Source organism: Alosa sapidissima, chromosome 11 (assembly GCF_018492685.1).
Source record: "Alosa sapidissima isolate fAloSap1 chromosome 11, fAloSap1.pri, whole genome shotgun sequence".
In the NCBI taxonomy this organism is placed as follows: domain Eukaryota; kingdom Metazoa; phylum Chordata; class Actinopteri; order Clupeiformes; family Clupeidae; genus Alosa; species Alosa sapidissima.
The window spans coordinates 20,921,929-20,941,058 of record NC_055967.1 but is presented as its reverse complement, the minus strand read 5'-3'; the positions used below and the strand labels follow the sequence as shown (position 1 = coordinate 20,941,058).

At 45.0% G+C, this 19,130-nt stretch overlaps 1 protein-coding gene across 8 annotated transcripts in view; it reads left to right on the top strand.

Annotated features, from left to right (window-relative positions):
- zc3h18 (zinc finger CCCH-type containing 18) overlaps positions 1-19,130 on the top strand; it is a 62,155-nt gene that overhangs the window by 37,945 nt on the left and 5,080 nt on the right. For 4 of the 8 annotated variants that reach the window (XM_042110014.1, XM_042110015.1, XM_042110013.1 and 1 more), the window contains exons 10-19: positions 6,694-6,885; positions 7,096-7,221; positions 7,375-7,476; positions 9,922-10,113; positions 13,561-13,671; positions 14,294-14,302; positions 14,609-14,871; positions 15,349-15,560; positions 15,816-15,915; positions 16,168-16,264. In XM_042110014.1, the coding sequence (XP_041965948.1) occupies positions 6,694-6,885; positions 7,096-7,221; positions 7,375-7,476; positions 9,922-10,113; positions 13,561-13,671; positions 14,294-14,302; positions 14,609-14,871; positions 15,349-15,560; positions 15,816-15,915; positions 16,168-16,264 (1,404 nt within the window). The remainder of the gene's footprint in view (positions 1-6,693; positions 6,886-7,095; positions 7,222-7,374; positions 7,477-9,921; positions 10,114-13,560; positions 13,672-14,293; positions 14,303-14,608; positions 14,872-15,348; positions 15,561-15,815; positions 15,916-16,167; positions 16,265-19,130) is intronic. The other 4 variants (XM_042110020.1, XM_042110017.1, XM_042110019.1 and 1 more) reach the window with 4 other exon arrangements.

The following is a 19,130-nucleotide window of genomic DNA, read 5'->3' as shown; positions in this document are numbered from 1 at the left end:
ACTCTGGGCGTTTGGGAACAGCTGAGGGAGGAGGCTACTTGAAACTGTGAGTTTCGGTCGGTGTGAGCGAGCGGACTTTCAGTTGACAGTAATTAACACCCTTTTGAACAATCTAAGCTGTGCGAACGTCAGAGGGCGGTCTACGCTGATGCATCATTAGCGAGACAGGAGGACAGCTGCATGCAATTCCTAGCAGAATAAAAATAGTGGCGTCTGCTGAAGCGGCAGCATAAGCGGCAGCCCTCGGTTTAGCCAGCCACGGTTAAGACGGACATGGTCAAGACAAGCAAGTTTACCTGTGCAAGTTCACCGAGCACAGGCACCGACAAAGGCAAAAATGTGCCGTTCCACCATATCTGTTATCACCGGCCATCGCAGAAAACGGCATCATGCCAAAAGGGGCAGAAATCGCCTTTACCTCCAGGAACTTAAACGGTCCTCACCTACCGAAACCTCCTTCTCCATGGGCTTGTGGAACTGTCAATCCGCAGTCAACAAAACCGACTTCATAGCTGGCTATGCCAACCACCTCTCACTGGAACTCCTTGCTCTCACTGAGACTTGGATCAAACCAGAGAACACTGCCACCCCGGCTGCACTCTCCACTAACCTTACACTATCCCACACCCCTCGCCTATCTGGACGAGGGGGCGGGACGGGCCTGCTGATCTCCAACAAATGGAAATTCACCCCGCTACTGCCTTCAAACAAATATGTCTCATTCGAATTCCACGCCATCACAGTGATCGCCCCAGCAAAACTCTACGTGCTGGTCATCTACCGCCCTCCAGGCCAACTACGCGACTTTATTGACGAACTTGACACTCTGCTATCCTCCATCCCTGAGCATGACTGTCCGCTTCTTGTTCTCGGTGATATGAACATCCACTTAGATGCCCCAGGCTCAGCGGACTTTTTGGCCCTGGTCCACTCCTTTGACCTCGAACTGGTTCAAAGCCCACCGACTCACAAAGCTGGCAAAGAGCTTGACTTGATCTTCACTCGGAACTGCAGCACAGACACCCTCATGGTGACGCCTCTCCATCTTTCTGACCACTTCTTCATCCAGTTCAACGTCAGCCTGTCAGAACAGCCTCCAGCTCCTCAGCCGATGGTCACGTTCCGCCGCAACATCCGGAACCTGTCTCCAACGCACTTCTCCTCTGTGGTTGCCTCCGGTCTACCTCCACTCAACACCTTCTCCTCTCTGGAGGTTAATGAAGCCACTGACTCGCTCTGCTCCACACTGACCTCGTGTCTAGACGAGCTGTGCCCTCTTACCACAAGGCCAGCTCGATCTAAACATTCTCATCCATGGCTAAATGATACCCTCCGATCGCAGCGCACCAAACTCAGAGCCGCGGAGAGGAAATGGCACAAATCCAAACTAGCTGACGACCTCAAAAACTACCAGACACTCCTGACCTCCTTCTCAGCCAGCATCACTGCTGCTAAGACTGCTTTCTACAATGACAAAATCAACAGCGCTACAGACACTCGAAAACTTTTCTCAACCTTCAAATCGCTACTCAACCCTCAGCTACCTCCTCCTCCATCCAGCCTTACTGCAGATACCCTCGCCTCATTTTTTACAAACAAAGTGGCGGCAATCAGCAGTCAATTCTCTACATGCCCACTCAACGCATCTGACTCAGATACCGCACTCCTACAACCTCTAGGGACTGCTGGAACATCTTTTTCAGCATTCATGCCTCTCTCCAAGAGTGAAGTGTCCAGACTCCTGACATGCAGCCGTCCTACCACATGCTCGCTGGACCCTATACCTACGAGCCTACTTCAGTCCATCAGCCCGACCATCGCTCCAGCTATCACACATGTGATCAATGCCTCGCTAACCTCCGGCACATTTCCAACAGCGTTCAAAATGGCCCGGGTAACACCGTTACTTAAGAAAGCTTCTCTCAACCCTGCTCAAGTCGAGAACTACCGCCCTGTCTCACTACTGCCTTTCCTATCCAAAGGCATTGAACGAGCAGTCTCCAAACAGGTCTCTGACTTCCTTTCACAGAACAACCTTCTGGATCCAAATCAGTCTGGGTTCAAAAGCGGCCACTCTACTGAAACGGCTCTGCTGTCTGTAACAGAAGCCTTAAAAGAAGCCAGGGCGACCGCTCGGTCATCAGTACTCATTCTGCTTGACTTATCGGCTGCCTTTGACACGGTTAATCACCGTATCCTTCTCTCTATACTCGCTGACATGGGAATCTCCGGTTCTGCTCTCTCCTGGTTTGAATCCTACCTCACAGGACGCTCGTTTAACGTATCATGGCTTGGTCAGCTATCCGCACCTCACCATCTCACCACAGGGGTCCCCCAGGGCTCAGTGCTGGGCCCCCTCCTCTTTGCTATCTACACCACCTCCTTGGGACAGATTATCCGTTCGCACGGCTTCTCATACCACTGCTATGCAGACGACACACAGCTCTATCTGTCCTTTCCACCTGACGACCCCCTGGTTTCAGCACGGATCTCGGATTGCCTTTCAGACATAGCTACATGGATGAAGGCACACCACCTCCAGCTGAACCTCTCAAAGACTGAACTGCTGGTCATCCCAGCTAAACCTACCATACACCACGACATCAACATCAAATTTGACTCCCTGTCTGTTTCACCGACCAGGACTGCAAGAAATCTAGGAGTTGTTCTTGACAACCAACTAAACTTCTCGGATCATGTTGCCTCAGTCGCCCGGTCATGCCGTTTTGCACTCTACAACATACGGAAAATCAGGACTTACTTGACTCAAGATGCTACCCAACTTCTGGTTCAGGCAATAGTCATCTCACGACTCGACTACTGCAATGCCCTCCTGACAGGTCTCCCAGCCTGCGCAGTGAAACCACTTCAGATGATCCAGAACGCGGCGGCGCGCCTGGTCTACAACCAACCCAAAAGGGCACATGTTACCCCGCTGCTCATCCAGCTACACTGGCTACCTATGGCGGCCCGCATCAAATTCAAGTCTCTAACGCTTGCCTACAAAGTAGTCTCCGGTTCTGCTCCCACCTACTTGAATGCCCTCATACAGACTTACACTACCTCCAGACCGCTGCGCTCCTCTGACGAACGACGTCTAGCTCTACCACCGGTACGCTCAAGCCAATCCAAACTTTTCTCATCTGTTGTTCCTCGTTGGTGGAACACACTGCCAGTTCCTACAAGGACAGGGACATCCTTTTCCACTTTCAAAAAACTCCTGAAGACCCAGCTCTTTAGAGAACATCTACTCTCATAGCAACACTTACAACAAGTCTTACTGATCCTAGCACTCACCAGCCGTTTTAAACTGACAAGTAACTGTTAAAAACAGCACTCACCGACGCACTTATTCTTACTGTACTCTAATGTTTTTTTTTAAACTGTCCTAAAATTGTGAGAATTGTTCTAAAAACTTACTGTTTACCATGTTGTTAGTCGCTTTGGTTAAAAAGCGTCAGCCAAATGTAATGTAATGTAATGTAATGTAATCTATACAATGTCTTTTCCGGGAAGATCTTGAATATTTCAGGAAAATAATGGCAAAATGAATTCTGCCCATATTTAAACAGTATTTCTCCATAGAGGAAGAGTCCAGGTGCTAAAATCAGTTTGCAGTTCAGACCTGTCAAATTGGATCATTGTCATGGAATGAAAAACATAATTAAGAAGACCCCAGATTGTTGAGCAGCTGAAATCCTATATCAGGCAGGAATGCGACCACATTTCGTCCTCAAAACTCTAGCCACTGGTCTCCTCAGTTCCTAAACATTTACAGAATGTTGTTAAATGAGGTGAAACAACACAGTGATAAAGATGTCCCTGTGCCAACTACTTTGAGACGTGTTGCTGTCATTCAATTCTAAATTAACATATTTTTAAAAAACAATTAAATTTCTCTACTATTCTAACTCTAACTATTCTCAACTATTTTTAAGTATAGGGTAGACATGGTTTATAAATCATAGTTTATTTGTTTTTTATTCACATTTTACAAAGCATCCCAACTTTTTTCGAATTTGGGTTGTATATCTCAATATTTCAAGAGAGGGAAAATCCACCTGTATAAGCCCTCCCGAATAGACACATGTGTGTTTGTGTGTTTTCCCCATTATCATTGTCCAGATGTGTTCTTTCCTCAAAATGGGAAGTTGAGTATAAAAACACTCATGTGACAGTACACCCAGCTTGCCAACAGTCATCAGCCTTGTGTTTGATTTACAAAAAAAAAAATAATAATAATTACACGGCCACCTCGCCTTCTATTTTTAGCAGCACAGCCTCGACTTTCTATTTTTAGCAGCACAACCTCGCCTTTCTATTTTTAGCAGCACAACCTCATTTCTGTTTGCCCCAGTGTCCTCAAACACTGAGGGTGGGTAGTCCAATCCTGTGAGTTAATCAAGAGTTTAATGAACAACGTCAGGGAAAGTCTGAGAGAGGGAAAGTACCTCACAGGTCTAATGAATGGGACCTAAAGGTCTTTCAGGAGTTCACAATGCCTCTTGCCACACACGTAATGCATGGTGTAATATTCATGTTCCCTGTTCCATGTTTCTTGATGCTTGTATGCCCGGTCTGAACACACTCCCCCTCAACAAGACCAGTCAAGTTCATTTGCCTCAGTGTACTCGCCCAAAGCTTGAAAAATAGCTCCCTTTGGCTGTATTTTCAAAAAGGTGTCCATTTTAGCAGAGCTAGCCAGTGAGCTAAATAGCAGGATCACCCATGGATGTCATGGACCTAACCAGGGCTACACTGACAGTTTACGCAATGACGAAGCTGTTTGAATAAATACCAGCCAATCAGAAAGATTATCATGAAAAATATGATGTTCAGATATATTGTATATTTTATAACACTCATAGTAATAGGGGTTGTCATTTCTTTATTTATTCATTTATTGCTTTTATTTTTCCTTCCAGCACGCTACGGCTTGCTTGCTTGAAATCCAAGGAAAAGTGTGTGGGCTTTGAGGAATGTTGTTTCACCTGCCCTTAGAACATTGAAGGCCTTGTAGTTATCCCCAGGATCTCCTTCATCAGTTCTGCATTACGATCAGATTTTAGTTTCCTGTTTGTCAAGTGGGCTATACAATAGTTGCTCTTGGGTGCTCCTTGTTGGTGCCCCCCACCCAATCCCAATCCTCCCCCACCTTTTTTTTATGCAGCCCTTGCCACTTAATCTACTAAACCCCTCTTCTACTGCACTCTTTACCCCCCCCCCCCCCCATTAATGCACAAATAGGCTGACACCAGACATAATTTCACTGCATTTCTTACTTCCAGTAACTATATGCATGTGACAATAAACTTTCTTGTATCCTTTCGGTGTAATAGTCATACACCTTTCATTCATGAGTCTATCAGCACATCTCGTATCACAATGCCATACAGAGATAACATGAGCCACGACGATCCTTGCTTACTGTACTTGATATTTGCTTACTTATTTACACTTATTTATCACACACACACACACACACAGACAAAGGCACACCACCTCAGTCATGCACACACACACACACATACACACATTGCTTTTCATGTCTTCCTTTAAGCTTTCTCAAAAGATCATTATTATTATTATTGTTGTTGTGAAACCTTTTGCTGTTGGGAAACCTTGGCAAACCTTACTGGTATAGCTGTGTTTGACGCACATGGGTTATCCACTTAGATCAAGTTAAGACTGGATTTCTTGACAGTGTAATAACTGTCCGTGCTTAAGTTGTATAAATAGGTTGACGTATGACAGTTGCACTGTTCTACTGCCAAGCATTTCTTTCCTGTCAGTCAAGGAGGAATTACGTGTTCCGTGTGAATGTTTGGAATGGCATCCAGTTCACCCTTGCAAATTCTTCTAAAACAATTGACAGAATGGCCGCAACACTGTTTCCACATAAAGAAAACAAAAATCACATCTCTGTCACGAGTACAGGTGTGATGTTTTTTTCAGAGTTGTGACATCACAGACGTCAGTGGAGTGGACCCTGTTCCATGTGGCCAGGAATGGCAATCACATGGTATTTAGTGGACCTGTTTTAAAACTACCCTGGCCTGGTGGTTATAACGTGACCCACTTAGTCACGTGCCCTTCTCTGCAAGCCTGAGAGATATGAAAGTTGAGTGGTTTCCAGTAGAAATAACCAATAAAACAGAGTAAACTGTAAAAAGCACTGTGCACCGTTAAGCGGAGGTTTTTTACATGCATACGTCATGACGAGCCCGTCATAAGCCAAACCCATTGCAGAAAAATAGGACATACATTGTAGTAATGTGTAAGGGAAATGAGTCATTTGTACATTTTACCACCATCAGCGGTGTTTTTGTGATTGACATCCTAATGTCTATGGTATATTCATGAGCTTACTGTATCTGCTTTTGTAATGTGATTTAGTGTTGCATAAAGCAGGAACCCACAGTTGGGTTGGTCTGATCGCTTCTGTTAAACTTTGTGACCCTGTTAATCTGTGCTAGTGTATTAGTGGTAATGGCACATATGATTCATCTTCATTTTTGTTTTGTTCTTCTTTTGTTCTTGCTCTCTCTCACTTACTCACACGCACTCACTCTCTCTCTCTCTCTCTCTCTCTCTCTCTCTCTCTCATTCTCTCTCACACTTTAACTCTTTCTCTCTCTACCCCTCTCTTCTCTACCCCCCCCCCCCCCCCCCCCCTCTCTCTCTCTCTGTCAGGCCCATGGAGCCTGGTGGAGGCCCGGTGAAGAAGGACATGGTTCCCATGATTAAGCGCCCAGATGAGTGGAAGGACCCATGGCGCCGGTCCAAATCCCCCCGTAGGCGCCCAGGCATGACCGGCTCTCCTCCACGTGGCAGGCGACGACACCGGCCCTCTGGCTCCTCCGTTTCACTGTCCAACTCCTCCAGGTACACACACACACACACACACACACACACACACACACACCCTTACTCGGTCATCTACAAACTGTGTGACACACATATTGGCCAGATACGCAAACCTGTCTCAGATGTACATGTAGATGTCCTAGAGAACCATTCATACCTATGTGTCCATGTGCTATGACAAATTGTGTGTGTGTGTGTGTGTGTGTGTGTGTGTGTGTGTGTGTCTAGGTCATCATCCCACTCCTCGTCCTACACAGGCTCTGGTTCATCTCGTTCAAGATCCCGGTCCTCCTCCTTCAGCTCCTACTCCAGCCACTCTTCACAGCACAGCTCTTTCAGTGGCAGCCGCTCACGGTAACGAACGCACACACACGCACACACGCACGCACACACACACACGCACGCACGCACACACACACTAACACATATATGGTATAGAAAGAGATATATGCTAATGATGCATGTGTGCCCAGCTGTATTGAGTCGTGTCCAACTCTTTGTCTTTAGATCCAGATCCTTCTCCTCCTCGCCCTCACCCTCCCCCCACCCGGCAGTTCAGAGGAACACCGCAAAACCCAAACCAGACCAGCCTCCTGTGGTCTCAAAAGGGTACGCACCTAACACGCACATACACGCACCTAACACACACATACACGCACATACACACACATACACACACATACACGCATAGACATGGCCCTACTCCAGTGGTTCTTAACTGGTCTGGCTTTGGGACCCTCAATTTCCCCATGTTCATCAAGTCGTCACCCATATATATTTTATAGCGTTCAAGACAACAGATATGGTGAGCTACGAGTAGGGTTGGGTATCGTTTGGGTTTTATCCGATACCGGTGCTAAATCGATACTTTTAAAACGGTGCCGTTGACGAAACGGTGCCTGAACCGGTACTTGTTTTTTAAAAATGTTTTAAAAATGTTTTAAATTAAAATGGTCTAAACCGAATTGCTTTTTTTTTTATTATTGATGAGACAAATTTGAACATGAAATTGAACTGTTATTTTCAATTTACTATCAATGTCTCATTGCTCCTACGAATAATACATTTAAATGTTAAACAGCTTGCCATGCATGGACACACAATGGTAGGCTAAAGCTCTGCTTTCTAGTTTATCCAGTGTAGGTGGTTTGCCATAAGGTATGTTAAAACCGCTTTCCATAAAACTGCCAGGTCATGGACAACGGCATTTGTAAGCAAGCTAATCTAACAGGGACTTAACTTTCCAATTAATTCAGTGTGTTCCCAAATGCTTCAAGAAATTTCATGTCTTAACCCATAACACGCAATAGTTTTGAACATGTTAGGCTACATGTCTGTGTTGCAGTGTTTAGATTCCCAGCGCTAGCCTAGTAGGCATTTTAACAACAACTATGGCTATGCGCTAACACCAGCTGAGTTTAATTAGCGATAATGTACGGAGATGGTTTCGTAGCCTCTTTGACAGCTCAATGACATCAGGTATGTAACCTACATATTTATGTTTTTGCCAGCTAACTTTTAACATGATCTTCAAATTCATTGTGATGCTATAGGCCTCATGCACATGAAAGATTAATATCATGCCATTATTTTTTGGCATTCACCTTACAACTTTGCTGATAACATTTCAAATAAATGCCAGTTAGCGCATTAGCAAGGATATTGTGTAACATATAGGCTACTGTTGTTTCATAGCCTTTTGCTTGTGTGTAGTTAGGCCCACTGCTAGATTTTGACAGGAGCTCGCGATATCGTTTTAAAGCTACTTGGGCTCCCTCAAGCTGTCAAACACTGTCCACTCGCCTATGTGGTGCGCCCCTCTGGTTTATACAGTGTTTATGTTAACTAACTGTATATGGATGTGTTGCTATCAGAGCAAGACGTTAGAGATGGCGCATGACATGCAGTGATGCCTCGTATAAAAAACAAAACAAAAAAACGCTATTTAAGCACCGAAATAAGGCACCGAAATCCACGTTGTTATTAGATGCAGTTACTACCGTTTGCGTCTGCACCGGTGCCATATTAGAACCGTGTTTCGGTTGTCCAACCCTAGCTACGAGCTACATGCAAAGTGCCTGTAGGCCAATTTGTTTGGAACATGCTTTGGCATCTGTCATGATGTTTGGCATCAACGGATGGCATTGGATGCCAACGTGACATTTTAGTTTTGATGGTCTCATGCTCTCATGTGCCAGCAATTCACTGCACACCACACACTGGGTTTTTGTCCCATTTTGTTTACTTGTGTTTACCGCTAACTTTATGTCTAACATGACCTGTCACATAAACATTGTCTATCTATGTCCATGGCAATGACTGACATACGAATAAAGTCTATCAAAATAAGCATTAGATCTGATAAGGTAGCATTTTAATTTAGCGATATCTTTTTTTTTTTTTAACACAAGCTCCGCGACCCACCCAGAACGGTTCAGCGACCCACTTTTGGCCCACCAGTTTAGAAACACTGCCCTACTCCATGCACATACACACATACATGGCCCTACTCCACGCACATACTGTACACATGTGCCCCTACTCCATGCACATACACACAGATGTGCCCCTACTCCATGCACATACTGTACACACAGACATGCACACAGACATGCCCCTACTCCACTCACATACAGTCATGCCCCTACTCCACGAAAATTGTGCAACCGTTTCCTCCTTCCCGCTCTTGCACTGCAATTGGCGGTTGTCATTTTTTAAAAATTTATATTTTATATTTTTTATAATATGTTTTATATATTTTCTTTAATATATTTTAACAATTTCTGATATGCTTTCTACCTTTCACTGTACTATGTTAATGGCAATCTGATGAATGTTGGTATGAAACATGGCGTCCATGAACCACGTGACCGTCTCCAAACCAATCGCATAACAGGATAGCTCAGACCATTTGATTCCCTAGTTGGCCAAACCCTCTCTATACGGTTCTGCTTAGGGTGACTCCACCCATATGGAGTGTTTGAGTGTGTTGCCTGTATATCACTGCAGCTCCATCATGTCTCCCCAACCTTAACCCGCTCTACCCCCCCATAGCCCCATGCAGAAGCCTGCCGCCGTGCCCCCACCTCGCCGAGACAAACCCCCTCCCAAAAAGATACCGAGCCCCAACCAGCCCGGTCAGCCCCCCAGTGACGGGCCCAAGCCCCCAGTCCCGAGGGACCCGGCCAAGCAGCCCCCCAACGCCAGGGAGGGCCGCAGGAAAGACCGGCCGCATCCGCCACGGAGGTAAAGATCTCTCTAAATAAATAAATGAATGTTATTCCTTAAAATACAGGAGGCATACGTATGGAACCCCCTATGTTAAATTCCCATAGAGGCAGGCAGATTTTTTTTTTTTTTTTTTAAAGGCCAGTTATTTAATGCATCCAGGATACTATGCGTCCTGATAAATCATGGTTTTATTTCAGTTAGCCTAATAGCTCAATGCAAATCAAACCAGCTATTAGGCTAACTGAAATGAAACTGGTCTTTAAAAATAAAAGTCTGTCTGTCTCTATGGGAATTTAACATACTGTAGGGGGTTCCTTACTTATGATTTTCAAAAGATGATTTTGTTTTATTCCCCTTTTTAGATAACTTAAGCATGTGTGCCTACCACTGTATGTGTACGTGATTTGGGGGGGGGTGCCAAAACTTAGGCACACCACTGTATGTGTACGTGATTTGGGGGGGGGTGCCCAAACTTAGGCACACCACTGTATGTGTACGTGATTTGGGGGGGGGGGGGGGGGGGCGGGGGGGGGGGGGGGGGGGGGGGGGGGGTGCCAAAACTGGGCACCCCACTGTATGTGTACGTGATTTGGGGGGGGGCCTAAACTGGGCACACCACTGTATGTGTACGTGATTTGGGGGGGGGGGGTGCCTAAACTTAGGCACACCACTTTATGTGATTTGGGGGGGGGGGTGCCGTGCCGTGTGTGTTTATTTGTCTGTGTTCGAGATGCCTTTTTCGTGTGTGCACAAGTGTTTGTCAATGTACACTTGTATGTGTGTGTTTGAATATGCATGCCTGAATCTTTGAATTTGTGTTTACTCACAAATTTGACTGGCCTTTAATGTGTTCCCTGTTTGGTCAGTAAGATTTGCATGCCTAGTGTAGGTGACCATGACATCAGTGGCACTTTGATGCCACTTGAAGCTGTGGGTGTGTTTGTGTGTTTGTGTGCGAGGGAGTGTGTCTACACATGTTTGTATAGCCTCTATGTGGAAGATCCCATAGTACAATTTTGTGGTCAGATTAAGAGGAAGGACTGGAAAAGCCACCTACAGCTACTCCCACACACACATATATATATACACACACACACACACACACACACACATACACAAATAAACAAACCACTCACAGTGGAAGACCCTGTGATGGAAGACCCTGTGGGGAAGTTGCTGCTCCCTGCTGTCTCCAGACACAAGGCTGCTGTTGTCCTCTGTCCCGTGTGTTGAATCACCCACAGACTCCCCAACACTGCAGCCCCTGGCCAGCCTTTCACATCACACTCTCCCAGAGCAGGACACACAAGGCCTGTTCCGCACCACTGACGCCACAAGCTGTGTCGTATGAGTGTTTCCGTCCATGTCAGTGCCCCCCCACACTCGTGCAGATTTTTGAGCCAGGCATGCTGTGGGCTTTGAAGCCATGAGCTGAATCTCATTCAGTTGCCCTGTTGTCTTTTAAATGTGGAAAGTTGAATCCATATAAGCAGCACATACACTTTAAACCATACAGGCAAAATTCAAAAAATTAAAAATTAAATAATGAAGTTGGTGTATGTTGTTCTGACAATGCTACAGTTCTAAAGTTACTAGACTATATTCTGTACTGCACAGAAGATCGTAATGATTGATTGTAACCATGACTCTGTGCCTAGGAAGTTGAAGCCTCTCCGAAACCAAATCATAGCAGCATATTGTGCACACTACTTTTAACTTATCAATAGCCTGATGAATTTCCTAATTCTACATTTGAAAAATCCCAATATTCCCACAAAGGTTTTGTAGCCGGTTCATTCATTGTATATGGTCATTTGAAGTAACCCCCCCCCCCCCCCCCCCCCCCCTTTCCTGCTAGCTAGCCAGGGTTTTCACTATTTAGATTTGAGCTCTGCACACCCCCGAATATAAATTATTGTATCTATCAGGAACTTAGCTAGCTTTCATCATACATCAGAACCAAGACAGCTTTTACTAGTGTCAAACGTGAAAATCCCAATAGCAGCCTGCAAGTGTACTGTATGTGTGCGTTCAGCAAAAATGACTTATGTTATGTGTAATGTGCTATGGTAAATGTCAAAAATTGTGGTGGACCAGTTAAAATGCAACCATTGGGTCAGTGACAAGTTTATACATTGAACATGAGTTTAAATGTTTTCATTCCTTGTGCTGTAAGTAGGGGATTCCCCACAGTAGCTGATTAACAACCAAGCCCTATTGCACATTACTCAACATGGCACGGACAATGCCGCACAATTGGCTTGTGGCATTTCCGAACAGGCATCACCGCTTGTTGTACCAAGGATCTGTAATGGGACATGAGATCTTTAGTAATCTGCAAGTAAGAAGACTTCTGCCTACTATTTTGGCTTCTGGCTACTTAATTTCTCCTGCAAGACAATTTATCAGTTACGCACGTGTGTAGGTCAAGAAGCATGCTTATACTTGGGTTGTTTAGATGCATGAGGATTTGTAGATTTTCCCTGTGGGATCAAGTGATCCCTGTGGGATCAGAATCATGGCAGGACACAGCAGGTTGAAAATATAGTTAAACAACTATACAACCTCAAATGCATCAAACACAAGCCTGGAAATGAAGATGAATTTAATAAAGAATTTTAAGACCAATCAGACGAGCCTCACTGGCCTTCTGAACAGCCATGACCAAACCCTGGAAGGGCATTTTCACAGCCACAACTCTGGACTTCTGGTAGTGATGGATCTTTCCAGAGTTGTGTGTGTGTGTGTGTGTGTGTGTGTGTGTGTGTGGTGTTTCTGTGTGACGGGGTTTATCTACATCAAATCAGGTATGTGTGTCTGTGTGTGAGGTTTATTGTTTTAGTGGGTGAGTGGGACGCTGCCTCTGTAAATCAATCCATGTGAGAATGTGGGAGGTGTCATTAGCACCTGGACTTTTCCTTCTGTGTCTGTGGGTGTGTGTGCTGGGGTTTCCCTATTGTGCCGTCGGCCCGTGCAAATCCCACGGCGTCCCCTGGTCCTTCTCCTTTCGATAAAAATCTCAAAACAACACGTCACTTTTGAGACAGTAGGTGCTTGGTGCAGTGTGCAGAGATCAGCCGTTGCTCATGACGTCACCTGGAGGAGCCAGGAAGCTCCACTTCATAGTATTTCTCTTCATGTGCAGTGCAGTGCAATGCAAAGCAGTAGTTCTGCATAGTTCTGTGTGCTTTTCACTGAAGTATTCACTGATTTCTTTTGTCATCATTACTTTCTCTTTCTCTTCATGCACTCCTTCATCTCTGTCTGCCCCACCTCCTCCACACACACACAAACACCCACACACCTCCCACATCGCTCACACCCTTCTCTCTCTCTGGCGCTCTCTCTTTCTTTCTCTCTTTCTCTGTCTCTTTCTCTCTCTTTCTCAATCTCTCTCTCTCTCTCTCTCTCTCTCTCTCTCTCCTCTCTCTCTCTCTCTCTCTCTCTCTCTCTCTGTCTCAGGCGGACATTGAGTGGCAGTGTGAGTGGCAGCGGCAGCAGTTACTCAGGCTCCAGCTCTCGCTCCCGCTCCTCCTCAGCCTCACACTCACGTTCTGGATCACGCAAGTCTAGGTGACCACGCACACACACACTGACACGCACGCACACACACACACACACACACACACATGCTTGTCTCCACTCCTCAGCCTCACACTCTCGCTCCAGCTCACGCAAGTCTGGATCACGCAAGTCTAGGTGACCACACACATATGCATGCACACATATGCACACACTTACACACTCTCTCACGCATACAAATATACCCACAGCCACACCTACGCACACACCCACACCCTCATGCAAGTGTAAGTCACAACAAACTCTCTCTCTCGCTCACATCCTTTATCTCTTTGTCTATTTCTTTATTTCTCTTTCTCTCTCATTCACACACTCACACTCTCTCTCATGCACACACACACACACACACACACACACACATAGGGTTACATCCCAGTGCATTTGCAGTCAAACATATCCACACAAACAATAACAATCTGTCCATAGGCATACACACACACACACACTCCCACTGACATTCCCACTCACACACACTGAGTCACAACAACATTGTGAAGTGGTGTGTCAGGTTCTACTGTGTGTTAATCATGAAGCGAAAGTTAACCTTGAACTGTTCTTTTTCTTTCTCTCCCACCTTCTCTTACTGGACTTACTCACTGGTTGAAATCTCCAGAAAATCCAGGTACTGAGCTTTTGATTCTCTGGTGTTCTTTATGTCTGAAAGCCATGTCCATCTTTCTTTTACTGTTTATCTGCAGTTAGTACAGCATATGTGATTGCAAGCTAGAAGAGCAGTAATTTCTGCAACAATCAATTACCCTCACACTTACCCTTACACATTGACTATACCTCTGAAATGTTCCTCAATGATAATATAATCTCTCCTCATTTCCTCTCCTCTTTGTCGCTCTTATCCTCTCTCTGTCTGTCACTCTGTCTGTCATCCCACTTCTCTCTCTCGCTCTCTCTCTGTCCGTCTCTCTCTCAGATCTCTGAGTGTGAGCAGCGTTTCATCGGAATCCTCGGCGTCTTCCAGCAGCAGCTCGGTGCGGAGCGCCGATTCGGATGACATGTACGCTGACCTGGCTAGCCCAGTGTCCTCGGCCAGTTCCCGCTCGCCTACCCCAGGACATCCCCGCAAGCCCCGCGGTCCCCCGAGGGACCCCCAGCACTCCAACAAAGACAGAGGTGCCCACACACATCGAGCCCACACCAACTCCCAGAGACCCATAGTGCCCCAGACAGAAAGAGGTACACACACACACACTGACCAAACCCACACCAACTCCGAACCACACTACACCACATCACACCACAGCCGAACTGACCACATGGTGAAGGCAAATCACAGTGTGAGCAGCTGATTAGGAACTTTTTAGTTCCCCTTGGAAGTCACACGGGTCCTTCGAGTGACAAGTATAAACAATGAGTTTTTTTATTGTTTTGTTTGCAGTACAGGTGTAATGATGACTGGTCAGTAAGAGATTTTTCCTACCGAAGGAATTACGCCATCACTCTTGTGATGGTAATAGTGTTGGGTGTTTTTTGAGCTTAAGCTGTGTGTGAGCATGTTGTAAGTGACTGTGTGTGTGTGTCAGCTTAATTAACATTCCCGCACAAAAAAAACAAAAAACAAATTCCGTCACCCACTCAAACACTCACGTAGGCTCCATCGCATACTCTTGCGTGTTTGTGCTAGACCTGTCGTAAACCTCGGTCTCTCTTTAGGAAAGCCCCCAAAGAAAGAGGAGCCCTTTAGAGAGGAGCGGCGGAGGATGAGTCCGTCAGGGCCGCCATTCCGGCCGGGCTCAGCAGGTTCCATGCCCCGCTCGGGGCCCAGTAACCGGGGCCACCCCATGCACCCACCTCACCCGCCCCACATGGGACCCCCAGGGGGCTACGGCTCCCACAAGGACATCAAACTCACCCTGCTCAACAAGGTACCCTCAGCTTCAGGCAGAGCCAGACAGACACTACTGATCTTTCTCTCTGGCTGGCAGGCTAACTGGCTAGCTAACTGGTAGCTACATGTTTCCGTTTGTTATGATTGCTATTGGGTTATTTATAGTTTGCCCGTCTAGATTTCATTTCTCATTAATGAGATGGCCATACTCATTCTGTGGGCATAATTTGCTAGGTTTAAACCGTGTGTGTGTGTGTGTGTGTGTGTGTGTGTGTGTGTGTGTTGTGAGCAGCAGCAGCCTGACCGAGGCAACAGGAAAAGGTATTTCCCTGCCGATAAGGAGAGGCCGACGTCTCCCCTCAGCAAGAGGATAGCCATGTCTCCGGACAGAGGTGAGGGGGGAGAGCTGGATGACATGACTAATGTTTTTCTCTCACACAAATTCACATGCATGCATACACATGTAGACATACATGTACAGAAGAATACAATCCTACGATTAGATAAATCCACATACACACGTGACTTGGGATAAAACACTGGTAAACCACCTTGCGTTTATGTGTTATTCTGTGTATCTCTAACTGGTCTCTTGGCTGATTGCGAATGTTCTGGTAACCCCCCCCATCTCCTCTGTGTCTCAGGTCGAGACAGGAGGATGCCAGGCAGACCCCCCCTCTCTCCCAGAATGGACCGTCCCAGAGGCCAAGGCCCACGGCCCATGCCCCCACAGGGGGACAGGTGGGTCATACCCCCAACAGCCATGTGGCACCTCTGCTACTACACACATGGGCGCACACACACACACACACACACACACACACACACACACACACACACACACACACACACACACACACACACACACACGCGGTTGATCAACAATACATAATCTACAAGAAGAGTCACATGCCAAACCCACAATATGCCAAACCCACAGTTTCCCCTATCGACGAGTACATCCTCTTGTTTAAAACACAGAGACACTGACCTTTTGTAACTTGCCTGACTACTACACATACGAAGCCCAGTGAAGTTTCACTGGTGGTGATTGACAGCACAGGAATGGACAGAAACGCACAAGAGAGAAAGAGAGAAGAGCGAGATCTATGGCTATTATTACTACTCTATTTCTATTTTTAAGGGATGAAAGATGACCAGCGTGCTTCATGTAAAGAATCTTGCAACATTTCCCCATTCTACACACCCCGGTTTAGTTTGCTTGTTTGTTGGTTACAGATAGCATCACACACTCAGATGATGGCCTTTTAGGGGCTTTTTGCATTTCTAAAGCACAAACATTATTATTATTACTCCTCATGTAGAAAAGCACGTCTAATGTTCCTTATAATCACTGTCCTGTTAATTGTCTGTTTGTAAGGAACCCATAACACCTGCATATAGGTGAATATCCACTTTCACCACTGTCATCTATCTTCTATCCTCTAACAACTCTCTCTACTCTGTGTGGACATGCTATGGTGTGTGGAGATGGTGTAGCAGCCTAAACCTCCACGCTATCTAGCTCTAGCTTCTACCATCTTGGTTATGTTTTATTTCAAAACTCTCAATCTGTTGCAGCTAACCCATAAATAGATATCTATTATACCTGGAACCGTTAACAACCGCCATCTTTACAAGGAAACAAGCCCAGCTGTTTTGTACCAAATAAAAAAAAAACCTGCATCTTTGAGCATTACAATACTTCCACTCATCCATAAATTCCATATTGACTTTATAACTTAGTTCTTTTACATAAATTGACCCCAACTTCACACTTGAAGTGCAAACTTTTTTGCCACACTTTTCGCTATGTGTCAGGGCATCAAAACAAGCTACCAAAATTTCTTGCGCGAACATGAGCAGATGGAATTCAATATTCCAAAATGGACATATTCCGACTAATGTGTTTCCATGCCACATTATTCCGGTTAACAGGAATATGCTTGGGGTGTTATTCGGTTTTTGATATAACACCCCAACCTTATTTGGGTTACGGCAGCTGGAATAAGGTGACATGTCACCATAGTGAATATTAAAAATGACAAATATGCAGGTATTAGGCCTGGATCATTCTATAAAACGGGTGCCATTTGCTTCCAGAACATTTGATGAGATGCAGAAATCCCACACTAGAGCCAAAGTATGTTCCTAAAGCCTAAAGCCAGTAATTCAAGGGTTCTTGTTAATATGATGATCAAGAAAATACTATTGTTAAAGATGATCACACCATTTTTCACAAGTGCATGGCCATTTCCATGCGTCCGGACTAACACAATCATTGTGAAGCAAACAAGATTTCTCATCAAAGGCATGTATGTTAAGTAGGGCTGTCAATCGACTAAAAAATGTAATCGAATTAATTACATACTCTGATTAATTTATCTAAATTAATCACATATAATTTTTGCTGTGAAATTATTTAAAATAATTAAATTCAAATGAATCATTGAAGAATCAACATTAGTGACATTAAAGTTCAAAAACTCTTTTATTATTATTTTCACTGTTCAAATAATTGCCATAATAATCTATGATATGACCTAATATGCTGAGGAAATAAATTCAAAAGTGCTTTGGGAAGTTTTTTTTTTTTTTTTTCATATACAAGGCATTTCAGGCCACAGATATAACCTAGGGGACACAATAAAATTAATTAACACTCCCCTCAATGTCAACACTATTTCTTTGCATTGATTTGTGACTTTAGAGTTGACGAACTCCGGTGATATGCAAATTCCTTGCTGCAGACTAGTGTTAATTTCGTCAGACTAGACAAGAGGAAATATGTTCGTCAACAACCTTTTTTTTTCATGACTAAGACGAGACGATGACGAGACGGCAGTAATGTCCTGAAACACTGACTAAGACTATCTTAAGATGCATTATTGTTGACGAAAAAAGACGAGACTAAAATGTTTTGCATGAAATAAAAACTAAGATAAAATCTCTCTTCATTTTCGTCTACAAAATGAGAAGACAGAATATCTAGCTGTTACGTTTTCAAAATATTCCGAATGAGTTCATACGCAACAGCTTTCCTGTAGGCTAGTCTACGTGCTGTTGCTGCAACCCTGTGGCTGCAACACGAAACTACATGGAACAAGAACACTGGAGATTTATGCCAGAGTTAGCAAGCTAACTACCTAAGCTTTATGCCACAATGCTACATACCCAGAAGTTGAAGCTTCTCTCATACAAATTAACATCCCCCAGAATGTCCATACGAAAATGTTCATCATGTAATGTCAACTATTTAACTAGTTAGACTGATGATGCAAAGTTTGCTAGCAAGTAAGCTAATATGGAAAGTTCGCTAGCAAGTTAGCTATGGCTAAGAGGGAGAGTCTGTTTGGGGAATGTGTTGTGTTTAGGCGCATATCGCCATCTAGCGAGGCGGAGTAAAACATTAATACTTTGGCCTATGACGGTGTTTCTCAAACCTTTTCAGTTTCAGGACCACTTAACTAACCCTAGCTAAAAAAAAAAGAAGATTAGACCTACTTCAACAGTAGCCTATAATTAGTCTACACAATAGGCCTACACACTGAACCACCTTGCTTATTGTCTTTGCACTTTGCTTATTGTGTGGATTCATACTGTATGA